This window comes from Erpetoichthys calabaricus, chromosome 2 (assembly GCF_900747795.2).
Source record: "Erpetoichthys calabaricus chromosome 2, fErpCal1.3, whole genome shotgun sequence".
NCBI classification, from domain to species: domain Eukaryota; kingdom Metazoa; phylum Chordata; class Cladistia; order Polypteriformes; family Polypteridae; genus Erpetoichthys; species Erpetoichthys calabaricus.
This window is the reverse complement of record NC_041395.2, coordinates 179,569,970-179,582,890: the sequence shown is the minus strand read 5'-3', so window position 1 is coordinate 179,582,890 and position 12,921 is coordinate 179,569,970. Positions and strand designations below refer to the sequence as shown.

Genomic DNA, 12,921 nt, shown 5'->3' with positions numbered 1-12,921 from the left:
AAACTAAGGATTTACTATTTGAGGTTGGAGTAAAACAGAACAAGGGGATACTAGACTGGAGGGCGCCTGTCCTTTATTAGATTTTCTTAGCAGGACTCTCACTAACGCACAGGATATCTTCCTAAAGCAGGCATTCACATGGGATTTAAAATAGTTTTGCTTTATTCCATCCATCCATCCATTTTCCAACCCGCTGAATCTGAACACAAGGCACGGGGGTCTGCCGGAGCCAATCGCAGCCAACACAGGGCACAAGGCAGGAACCAATCCTGGGCAGGGTGCCAGCCCACCGCAGGACACACACATGATTAGCAAAGGAAGAAAATTTTTTGTCATTTACAATTTTTTCTGAACAATAAATGTACATTTTTTTTGGTGAGAGGTTGGACTAAATCCATCCATAAAGTCAGGATAATAATAAGCCTTTGCTTATACTGGAAGACTTCCTTATAAGATGGGAACCTTGGACAGCAGTCTCAAACTCTCGCTCATACTCACTTCATACCAAGCTGGTTCAGTCAGGGTTAGTGCCTTGGCTTAAGCTTATTTCTTCTTTATTTAGTGTTTTGTTGTTGTTTACAAATACTTTTGTATGTGATGCTATTAATTTTGGTTTTTGGGTTTATACTTGGAATTTTAGAATTTACTTTTGTGCTTCTATATAATGTATGTCTCAGTAATGTGAGTGGAAAAAACCAGTGTACGCTGAGAACAATACATGCAGATATGGGGAGAATAACACGGGCAGCAGACAGGTAAATCCAAGGACACTGCAGCCACTAACCACTGCACCACCATGACACCCGATAATACTTCAAATGCATTAAAATTGTAAAAATTCAAGTTCCAGAAACATTGCAGAAATGTAACATAGTGGAACTGACTGAAACAGTACGTATGAATCCTGGTAGAGAAACGCCTCCGTGGCAGCAGGTGTGTATTTTTGGAACTGTAAATCATTTTCTTTGGGGTTTATCAAGAGCCTTGCTTTAGCAGTATTCTTGACAAGTAATTCTGTAATTCCCATGGCTTATAGTGCTGCTATAGTACTGTGTTTGCCTTTCTCTGAAACTTGAATTATTTTCTGCCTCTGTGACATCCCTGTTTAGAGCTCTCTGCATTTTCGAATAAGTGAATGTGTAACAAAAATACAAGGTTGCAAATAGCAATATATTCTGTCCTTGAACAACAGGTTTCTTTTTATTTGTGCCTTCATGGGTTTATTGTTTATCATTTGCATATCTTCTTAGAAAGAAATGACAGCAAAATGTTAACAAGCACTTTCAAGTGTGAGTGCACTAATTACTCTAACAAAGCTCTCTGGTGTTAATTTACACACTGTGTGTTGTTAGAATCCCCAAAGTTATGGCAGAAAATAGAAACTGGATTTGTGCAAGGGACTCAATTAAAAGTGGATACAACTTCGTATGGAAATCTAAAAACATCAGTGCTTCTGAGTACTAGTGCTAAGACGCTGTCATCCTTTACTATCAATTTATTGTCACATAAATTATAATCAGCAGATGGCAGCATTGTACAAGTGCTACTTCGGCATCTGTTCAACTACAAATATTCTTAGAGGGCAAAAGTAAACACTTTATACATAAAAATGAAAATATTTTAAACGTTAAATTTGTTAATACATTCATTGGTTTTCATGAACTAAAAATCCATGGGATTTAAAACAAGAAAAAGCTACTAGCTTACTTTTACAGTAATACAAAGCAACAGACCCTAATGAAAATGAGGCCTTGAAACCATTGGTGACAACTGCACTGACCTGAGCCGTAATCTCCGACACATCATCTCAAGCCATCACATTAACTATCGTGTATCTTGACAAACTAAATCCTCATTTCAGAATATGCTGTAGTATCCATGTCTTCATTGATAAACTTGCTTAATCCAAATACAGGTCACCAGGGTTGTTCTAGTGGTATGAGCCACGATGCAGGAGCCAATCCTTGGACAATATTTTACTAATTTGAGCCTCAGTCATTATGATCCTCTGTTTTTACATTTCTCAGTAAGGTCTGTACTGTATGTGTTCTACATCATGCTTTCTGTAACACTTCCCCTGCAGAGATTACATGTAGCACTGTATTTTTCATTTCTAGAAGAACTCCTATCTCTGCTTAGTGTGCCAGCTCTTTTCAAATGGCCACTGGAATGTGTATTGACAGAGCTAGAACAGTGGAAGGAGCCTGTCCCCAGTGAAACTGCATCAGAGTCCCTGTGCAGACCAGTACAGCGGCAGGCACGCTGGATCTCCCTGCGAAAGTGAATTGTGAAGAGTCCGTAGATGATGGGGTCTAAACAGGCATTGAAGAGTCCAAAAAGAAATAGGATGTGACTCAGTGATGGAGGTACCTGCTCTTGAGTCAGCATTTCTGGGGAAAACCAGTACCACAAGCCCAGAAGGTAGTATGGTGTCCAACAGATTACAAAGGTCAGTACTATGACAATTGACATCTTCAAAGTCCTCAAACGTGCTTTTGGGATGTTGTTACTTGAACGTCGCAGCTGGATTTCCTTGGATGAAACTAAAAAAAAAAAAAAAAAAAAAAGGTATATACATTCAAGCTGTTTCTTGCAGTGAACAAAAATGATCAAGCAAAACCCCAATGCCTCCCAACCCAACCCCCACCACCCCCACACCACTGATCCCAATACTTCATCTTTGTTCTGATCATATCTTTACAGTGGAGTAGTCAGAATGGATTTATCCTGGAGAATGACAGACAAGGATGACCTGAGAATGCTCATCCACCAGATTGGAGATTAGCTGCAGCAGCTACTGTACAAGTCCTGCTAGCTAAGCATCAAAATAAGTTTGCTGAGGTGGAAGCGAGGCACACAAAGGAGCAAAGCTTACACCCAGAATGGGAACAATGGCCCACTCAGGTACTAATGCCACTGTCAGCAAAAGACAATATTGAGGCCTAACTCCAAATGTTTACAGCACAGGGCTCAGCGGGAGTGGGCCCACTGTAATTCTGCACCTTTCATCGGCAGGGAAGCACAGCATGACTAGTATGACCTTGATGAAAGGTTGGCCAGTAATTATAATGTGGTAAAGAAATACTCTCAGATATGAGTATTTTATGGAATGTATTTTTCAATGTGTATAGTAATAAAGTGCATTTCATTTTTCATTCCAACAGAAGGCACATTGAAAACATTAACACTGCTATTGAGAATCATGTACCAAATGACAGAAAACAGAGGCAACAGACAAGCTAATACCATAACTTAATAAAGGAAAATAAAAAAAAAATTATAGGAAATAAAGAATGGTGGAGGGAGTACTAAATCCAATATGAATCCATTAATGTAGCAAAATGTGAACAGGAATAGCATTGCTTAAATGAATAACAAATTCCATTAACAGCTATAAAGAAAGCACAGTAGCCTCCCAGGGTTCAATTTTGGGATTCCAGCAGTCAAAGCATCAGTTGCTTCCTTCTGTGTGACAGTCATTTGGCTCCATTGGGATTATTACTTTATTTAGCCTTTTTCATTTCCTTTCTTTTATCCTATTTACATTTTCCTTTATTAGGTTATATTGTCAGTTGTGTACACCATTTTATTAATACATGCAACAGTTGCTATGAAGTGGTATGCCAAAAATGATGTGCTTGAGTGAATGTGTTGCAAGTGATGTTGTGGAATGCAGTTAAACTGTTGAATTCATTTCAGTTAGATGATGTATCTGCATTTAATTTTAAAAGCTACATCAATAGTCCACTATTATCATGTACTGGACCATGTGTAAACTAATTAAATCCGCAGAAAATCTTTCAGAAACCATGCTTTTCATCTTTGAAGCAGACATAAACAGGCATAAAAAAATAACAGTTCCGTTGATTTAAAATAATAATTATTATTTAAATGTATATAGTGCTTTTCTAACCTACTCAAAGCACTTTACATAGACAGTGGTGAGCCACTTCATCTACTACCAATGTATGCCATCCACCTGGATGTTGCAATTCTTGCATCAGTATGCTCACCAAACAATAGCTATTAGGTAGTGAAGGGGTTAGAGAGATAGTGAGCCAATAAGGGACAGGGTATGATTAGAGGACCCGAATGACTAGGCCATAATGGGAAATTTACCCAGGATATCAGGAAACACCCTCCACTTTTTGAATGACACCCAGGGTGTGAGGACATTGGTTTTACGTCTCATATGAAGGATGGTGCCAATTTTTACAGCACAGTGTCCTCATCATTTCACTGGGGCATTGGGATTCATACACAGACCTCAGGGGAACCACTACCTGATGGTCTCACCCACAATTCTTCCAGCGTTAACACAAGCTTTTTCCTTGTTGATCTTCAATCCAAATACTGGATGGCCCCAAACATACTTAGCTTCAGGTGGATTACCATGGCAGTTGAGACCACTTATGGTTGAGATAAGCTGATGTAGCAAACATCTATTTATATCAGTTGTTTGGATTTTTAATATTTTTTTATTGCTTATGTGGCTGACACCTTTATTCAAGACACCTTATAACATCAATATTCTCTACAATTATGTATGTACATCCATATCCAAATTGCACACAGATAGGTTAAGTGACTAGCTCAGAGGTTACAGATTGATATGGAAGCATGAATTGCAGTAGCAACCTTGGGGTTTAAGATCTAATGCTTTAGCCAGTACACCAACCATCATTGGCACCAAAAACCTATTTTCCCAAAGCTTATTTTCAAAATTTTCTAAAATGAAAGAAAACCCTCATTGGTTTTTCCTGTGTTAATTAAAATATATATTGAATGCAGGCATAATATTAAAAAAAATGCTTTTTCAAATGTCACCGGTTTTCAAAAAACAAAGACCTACTTCTTGCCAGGGCATGTCCACCATCCCATTTTAGTGGTCCTTTTTCATATTCACAGGAAGCAAGACAAAGCTGCATCTTTTACAATTGTTTAACAAGACAGGAAATAAGAAGCAGACTGCTAAGGTGCAAACCAACAGGTTTGTTGCTAACAGATAACAAGCCTGTACTGGAAGATGTGCTTAATATTTCATTTCACAAAATGCAAACACTGCAGAATAAACAAGTAATAATACCAAGTAGCTTGGTATTTTGGAAAAAAAGCATATAACAAAAAGAAATTAAAAATGATAACTGATAAAAATCATGAACAAAAATGTTACAAAGTGGAAACACTAAAAATAGTGAAAGCAACAAAGAACCTAAAAAAATATAAGGCAACATTTACCAATAAGTATTTAGAATAATTGTAAAAATAACTGATAAGATGACAGAGAGAATCTTCCAATGCATTTTACAGTCTCTTCTTCAGTGATTGTACAAGATATGGAAAAACTACATCCCAGCAATGAAAACATACTTAATGGGCTGCTACTATGCTAGGGTCTGAGAGTGTATGCCCGATCTCTCTGAGCATTCTGATTGGTTAGTTTGGCTTTGATGACACAATGGAATGAGGAAGTACAAGTGTGAGGAGGAGTAAAGGAGTAACAGGCACGCTGACAGTCATTTTCAAAGATGGGAAATACAAAAGTGGACAGGAGGCAGATACAAGGAAAATTCAGATACACTAAGATACTGATGAACACTTGCTCAACGTACACACAGAGGAAGAGATATCAAGTTTTGTTTTGTTTGTTTTTGTTTATTCTACTACCTGTCTTCAATAAGTAACATGGTTAGTGAATTTTAATTTACTTGAACTGTGCTAGTTTTTCATAAAAAAAACACTTTCAATTCATGTACTTAGTGAGTCTTTGTGGGCTTCCCCCCAGCTACTTCATTTTCCTCCCAACTCCCAAAGATTTGTGTGTTAGATTAACTGTTGACTCTAAAGTGGCCCAGTGTAGGCGAGAGTAAATTGTATGATGATTGTATTAATTCTAGTATATTACATTGCTGGAAGAATAGTGTTTTTTTAGTTTTATAATGGGTTTTTATTTTCTTACATCCCCTTCAGTTAATTCCTTATAAATCAAGCATTTAAAACTTCACAAGTGAGTGGTAAAATCACTTTAATAGGTGAAGTCTACTGTAAATAGAAAATTTGGAGTTACCAGTTAACTGAACCTGCAAGTCTGTGAGGTGTGGAAGTTATGGAAACTCCACATAGACAGTGTTTTTATCAATCCCAGGCTCTACTACATGTTTTAGAAGCAAAACTATATCAAGGGGCAAAGAGCACATACAACTTCAAAAGCAAAAAAAAAATATCTGGACAAACTCAAGAGAGCATGTTAAGTAAATGCAAATGCAAGGACAGTACAAATAGGATGTGAAAACTACTCAGTGAACAACTTAAATGAAATTCAGACTATCACAGACTACTGTAGCCACTGAAATGATAACATCTTAACAAGTGCACAGCATTCTCAAACCTGTGCAACCCAATATGGAGCTGCAAGGATATGTTAAGGTGATGCAAATCGCTAAAAAATTCATCACTCAAGCAGGTTAAATCTGAAGTTTTTCTTACCACATGCCTTCTTCATTTTTCTTGAAATCTCAAACAATATTCTGGAATAGCAAAGCACCATAATAGTCAGTGGAAGCAGGAACAGGCAGGTGAATGTGAACATGTTATACAGGGTCTCTTCCCAGTGTTCCTGGAAACTGCCCAAGGTGGCACACTGCACAAACTGGACTGGGGTAGCCCTACTCACCGTGTGGAACACAAAGAGCTGCAAAACATACAAGAAAATAGACACCACTTAGCCAAATGCCAGACATACTGTATATGCATGCATTTAGAAAAATTAAGTCCAAAAGATACAACGATACAGCAACACTTGTTGGTTTGGCTGATTTGAAAAGAGCATTTCTTATTGTTAGAGAAAGAGAGTACATTGATTAGATGTCCAAAAAGAAATGAAGATAAAGCAAGCAATGCTGTCTTTTCTGATATTCATTGAGTCAAACTGGTTTTATCAAATGTAACCAATAAAAGGCAGGACTGTTGTATATCTAGTCTGACACACACATATGATGTATATACATCTTTTTCCCAAGCTTTTCTCACAGGAAGTCATAGCCAGAAATGGATGCCGTACAAGAATCTGCCTTGATGGAGTGCCACTTGATTAGTTCATATACTTTATACTGTATGTGCATTTCATCCCTTCTGTTCTAATGCCTCTCTAGAGTGCAATCATTCTTCTTTTTCTCTATAATACCTTGGAGTCCATTAACAATATCCAAAGAGAAAAATGCTCTGTTTCATACCTGTGGAACTGCAAGAATGACACTGAGGGTCCAGGCAATAGACAGCATCATCTTGTTTTTCTTTTTTGCCTCCCCAATACCCAATGGATTCAAAATGGCAGCTTGTCGGTCAACAGAGATCACTACAGTCACAAAGGCAGATGAGTACATGGCAACAAGCTTGAGGAACATGAGAAGCCGACAGGCAAGATCTCCTCCATACCACTGCACCTGAAAAAAAATATGCTTATGCTGTAGTGACTTTTTTCACCAAAACGTTATGAGAGCTGGTGAGCACTGCTAAGAAATTTTGGTACTGAAAAAGTCAGGCAAATGACTGTCACTTGAGTTTGTGAAAATTAAAGATTTTTTTTTGTTTTTTTTTAAAGAAATAATTATATTTGCTCCCAACATCAACACTTTATATACTGATATACTGAATGGGGAATTCTTCCTAAAAACACTTTTATCTGAAAAATATAATTTTAACCATCTAACCCTACAAAGCTCTCAGAATAACGTGAAAGTCTATTTTTTTTTGAGAGTCAATGGCCGTAAACTAAGAAGAAGGACAAACATTCATCCATCCATTTTCTAACCCGCTGAATCCAAACACAGGGTCACGGGGGTCTGCTGGAGCCAACCCCAGCCAACACAGAGCACAAGGCAGGAACCAATCCCGGGCAGGGTGCCAACCCACCGCAGACAAACATTCAAGAAATTCAAATTATGTATTGTAGAATCTGTGTTTCCCCTGCTGTCAGCTATACTTTACCTTTACTTGAATTCAAAATTTAAAAATAATAATAATAATAAAATTAAAATAACAAAGCAAACCTACCAAAAAGATAAAGGGACACTTAACTAATCTTCAAGAAGGTACTGAACTTTCTTTACTAAAATTTTATATAAACTTACTGCTACTTTGTGTAATATATAGTATGTTATCAGTGTCAGTACCTTTATATGCCATGGTGGTGGAGGTCATTTTATAGTTTTTGAATGCTATTTTGTTTTTAACTTTATATTTTGTGTAGGCACTGCCACTAAGTGCTGGCATATATCAGTTCATAAAATATGTGGGAGTATGAATATATTATATTTGTACATGTGTACAGCGCGTTGTGCTTGTCCATTGGGACTAAAGGTAAACATTCACATTGAATAAAACTGGCATTAGCAAGTCCTTCTTAAAACAAAAATAATAAATAGAAGAAGAAAGTAAGTCAGCTTGAGAAAACAATTCATGTTAATACATAAAGCGTACAAGAGTAAATTAGTGACTGCATGGTATTGCACCTTAAACAAAATGGTCTTCTGATCATAACATAACAAAAGTTTAAATATTCATTTGAAATAGTAATGAACATTGCAAAGCTAGCAACTTACATATTATAGTCATATAATCAGCTCAAATTAAAAAAATTATACTTTATTTCTGATAAAAGAAAGAGTAATCCAGAAAGATACTTAGTTTATTTTAAATAATATGCTTGCTGATTCTTAATAATGATTATAACTACTGTATATCCCAACAATTCACTGTCTATCTGTTTTGTCGATGATCCATGTCACATAAGCTCTGTCTCATTGGGTCTGAACAGAAATGTACTTCTGAACTTAACTTGCTTTACTAATATTTAAATAAAAGCCGTCTCTAAAATGTTGACTATTATAGTACACATAGATCAAAGGCTTTCTCTTTAAATTCTCTTGGGAGTATTTCTCCTCCTGTTTTGGAACTGTCCCTCTGTCTCCTTATTTGCTGCCTTTGTTTTTAAGTCAATTCTGTTGATCCACTCTACTGATATTTCTCTCCCTCTGCACAGACTTCTCTGCTTTGTTGTCTCTTGCATTTATTCAGTAGAGAATTTTATCCTTGGGTGCCATTGCACTTAAATTGGCTTGGGGCCTTTTGTTATAAGGACAATAAATCTCCTTGGCCATTTTTGTTTGAAGTGTTCCCTTTATAACCTTATACTTCTCAAGCTCTCTACATTAAAGATCAATGGGCATTCCAGCAAAAATGTTAATAATTGGATGTTTGCTTCTCTGCTTGTGATAGCTGGGTGACATGGAGGGTTCAATTTCCTTGCTGATGCTTTCTCTCTGTCTTTTTCTTTAAACCCAGTAGAGTCATTCTACTTTTGATCACAGCTGTTTAGCTTATTTTTATAAATATATTATCTTCCTAAACATCTTCAAAGAGCAGACATTGTTCAACCCAATAAAAATATGATCAAAGAAAGTCTATTGGAGCAGTAGGTCCTTTCAAAGACCTTTTTTTTAATACGCTTTTTTCTATTGTTGTTTTTTAAGAAAAGTTATGGAAGATTAGGATGACTGCCATACACTAAAAGAGGCTTTCCTAAGTTATGCACAATGAGTAAACTAAGTCCTTTTTTGGTGATTAAAATCATTTAGGGCCAGTTGAAGGCATGGCACAAGTCCTTACACAAACAGGTACAGGCTAAGTGCCTTTCTTGAAGGAGGCTATACTCTAGGCATTCCTCCTTGAAGAAGGAGACAGAAAATACATGCAGGGTGGGAAAGTGATACTGCTTGAGTCATCTGAAAGCCAATACTACTACTTTTCTTCAAGAATATTTTGGACCATTACTTTGCGCCAGTCCCAAGCCCAGATAAATGGGGAGGGTTACGTCAGGTAGGGCATCTGGTGTAAAATTTTGCCAAATCAATATGCAGACAAAGATGATCTGCTGTGGCAACCCCTAATGGGAGCAGTTGAAAGAAGATATGGCTGCAAACGTGGCAACCTGTGACATTCACCCACTCTAAGCTCTAAACAATGGATTGGTTCCAATAGTGCTCTAAGAAAGTACATTTGGACAAAGCATCCTCTTAACTATGGAGAGTGCATTTACTTTTATTGAAATAATCATATTATAGCTAGTGATAAGTGAAACACAGAAGTTTTGATTTGCATACAGTTATGCGAAACTGACATGAAAATTAGTTTTGCTAGTGATTTTGCAATTGTGAAATGGGAAACTCACTAAAAAAAATGTTTGTGGGTGAAGTATAAAGATTTTTTGGGGGATAGAAAATAATCGATATTGTTTGATAAAACTTGGCACATTTTTGTGTTCAACTCTATTTTTTCCACAATTGAGAAATGCAGGTAATGTCGTGCACATCAGTCAGATCAATTCTATTTTGGCCTCTGGTTCACATCAGCATAGAGGTGCGTTGGAGTTTTTAAAAATGCAAACTTCTGCATATTTTCCACTTGAAGACACACCAAAAACATGCCATCATGCACACTACTGTGTTTTCTATATAGCAATCCCTACTATTATCTTACAATTTCCTTTTCCTGGTTTTGGTTTTATGCAGGCGAGGGTTTGCTTCAATTATGATGGTCTTGGTCATTGGTAAAGTAGGTGTCCTCTTACCAGTGCAAACACAACGCATGTCAAATGGCTCAATAAAATGTCTATGACTAGAGCTAGAGCTCTTTTTATTTATTAAATGTTAGGCAGACACGTAGAATTAACGCGTGAAAATGCATGCTTCTTCTTGGGTCACTGTCACAGATTAACTGGAAGTGAAATGTGAATTGTTTCACAAATTTTTTTTAGGTTTTACTGCAAATTCAATTAGCATGAACCATTTCACGTCTCATTACTTGTAGTTCACAAACCACTTGGTCACACAGGCGTTGGGTTTATTTGTACATATCCTATTCATAGCAGCACAATCAGCGATCAGATTGCATTCTTCATTCTTAAAAGTAACGATATATTTCAGTTGTGTGTTCTCTGCCATGTTTTCCATTCCTAGTGGAGCATAATTTCATTTCTTCATCATCAACTTCTGCATTAAGAATATAATACAGACATCTGCTACCAGTCCTGTCATAGATGTCTCAGTTTTGACAGTAAAATAGGAGAGTAAAGTTGAGTATTCATAATGGAGGAGCTAAGCATCAAAGCAGATTTGACATCGCTTAAAGTTAAACGTGACTTTTGGGACTTAATGGCAGTAGTGGTAACCTATTTTTCAAACCATATCTTTAACAGGTTTTTTCTTTGAAAGATGAAATACGAGTATCCCATAATGCAAGTAAACACCAAGGGAGATTTGGCTTTTTGATTTCGGCCTAGATCTGCCTAAAATGCAGTCACCTTTGCCATATAAGGATGCACTCTTCTGCAACACAAACCAGGTAGCTTTCCTTCAGAAGGTTCCATAGCAATAGTAAGGATATTATGACATCTGGATTGCTGCAGCATATGCATAATGGACTCTAGTATCTCAGATGACTCCTCTATGAGAGACAAAACAAAAAGGGCATCCTAAAACAACTCATAATACCAGCTATAAGACCAAAAAAGTCTATGCACCAGATTGAAATGTCACTGGTATCCCATGACAGTGAAATAGAGGCATGTGCTACTGAAAACTACCAATATTTCCAGAAGAAAGAGAATTTCTTGCAAAATGATGCTGGTAAGAATTTGCTGGTCTAATATTGTTAGTAATTGGGCTCTTTATGTAGGGAAGAAGAGTCTCCTGGGATCAGCAGATTTTTTTTGATAGTTCAGCTCTCTCTCCATAACACATGGAGGACAGGGTCATAATAGGTTAATAGGAACTTAGTAGATTAATGTAAGATAAGCAGTATTATTCTCAGGGCAGAAACCTACTCAACAGCTGCTCATACTAACATGAGCATCACAGATGTATTCTACAAATGTTTGTGTGTATACATTCTCTAATGGTATATTTACCATGGTGTTACAGTCATTATCTGTTGTTGGTATTATACTACTATGACCAGTTTGGGGAGACCAGTAAGTAAGAATCTTGCTTTGCATTTACTATATAAACATAGCAACAAAGCTGAATGTGACAAAGATGCTCTGTTTTTCTGCTAACAGGCAACATAATGTAATCATTTTTGTGTCTAGTTTCATAAGACCACACTAGTAAGCTAATAAATTAGAATAAGAAGTCTGGAAATTTTGAGCATTATTATTCTTGTGTGTTCTTTCACATGCAACCTTGTATGAGGAATGCATCAGGGTATCACGTTGTGTGGTCCACGACTACTAAGGTATGTATCCATCCATCCATTTTCCAACCCGCTGAATCCAAACAGGGTCACGGGGGTCTGCTGGAGCCAATCCCAGCCAACACAGGGCACAAGGCAGAGAACCAATCCCAGGCAGGGTGCCAACCCACCGCAGTAAGGTATGTATTATGTTCTAAAATAATTTAAGCATATCAACAAAATCCATATTTCAAAAAGCTGCAAAGTGCAATAAAGAGAACTCGCCGCTGCTTTATGGGAACAAATACTGTAACTGACACTTATAGTATGAAGCATGATATCCTTTAACATCGTGCCTGAAATCAGCAAAGAGAAACCTATAATAAAGTCATTGTCTTGTCCCAGATTTCCACTCAAAACATTTGAGTAAGCTAGCCATATCCGGTCTGTATAGTACTGGCTAAGTATGATCAATTTTTTTCGCTCTTTTTTGTTAATCAAGATGACTCAATGTAATATATGCGTAAGCTTTCACTCCGGTTACATAACATAACTTTACATAACTTTAGTGACCTGAAATGCTTGGAAAAACAACTTCAACCTTCTCCAAAGAATCTCAGGACAAGAGCTACTAAGGAAACCCTGGCTCAAAAGAACTTTATACGCTTGAACCTCGCACACAATACAGACTAA

The 12,921-nt window shown here is 37.0% G+C and overlaps 1 protein-coding gene across 1 annotated transcript; it reads right to left on the bottom strand.

Annotated features, from left to right (window-relative positions):
* Positions 1-760: 760 nt before the first annotated feature.
* On the bottom strand, positions 761-11,425 carry LOC114645480 (putative gonadotropin-releasing hormone II receptor). The gene is made up of 4 exons (XM_051922572.1): positions 11,360-11,425; positions 7,233-7,472; positions 6,487-6,691; positions 761-2,543 (listed from the first exon to the last, which is right to left on the bottom strand). Exons 1-4 carry the CDS (start codon positions 11,423-11,425, stop codon positions 2,050-2,052), a joined length of 1,005 nt encoding a protein of 334 aa, XP_051778532.1. The 3' UTR covers positions 761-2,049.
* Positions 11,426-12,921: the final 1,496 nt, after the last annotated feature.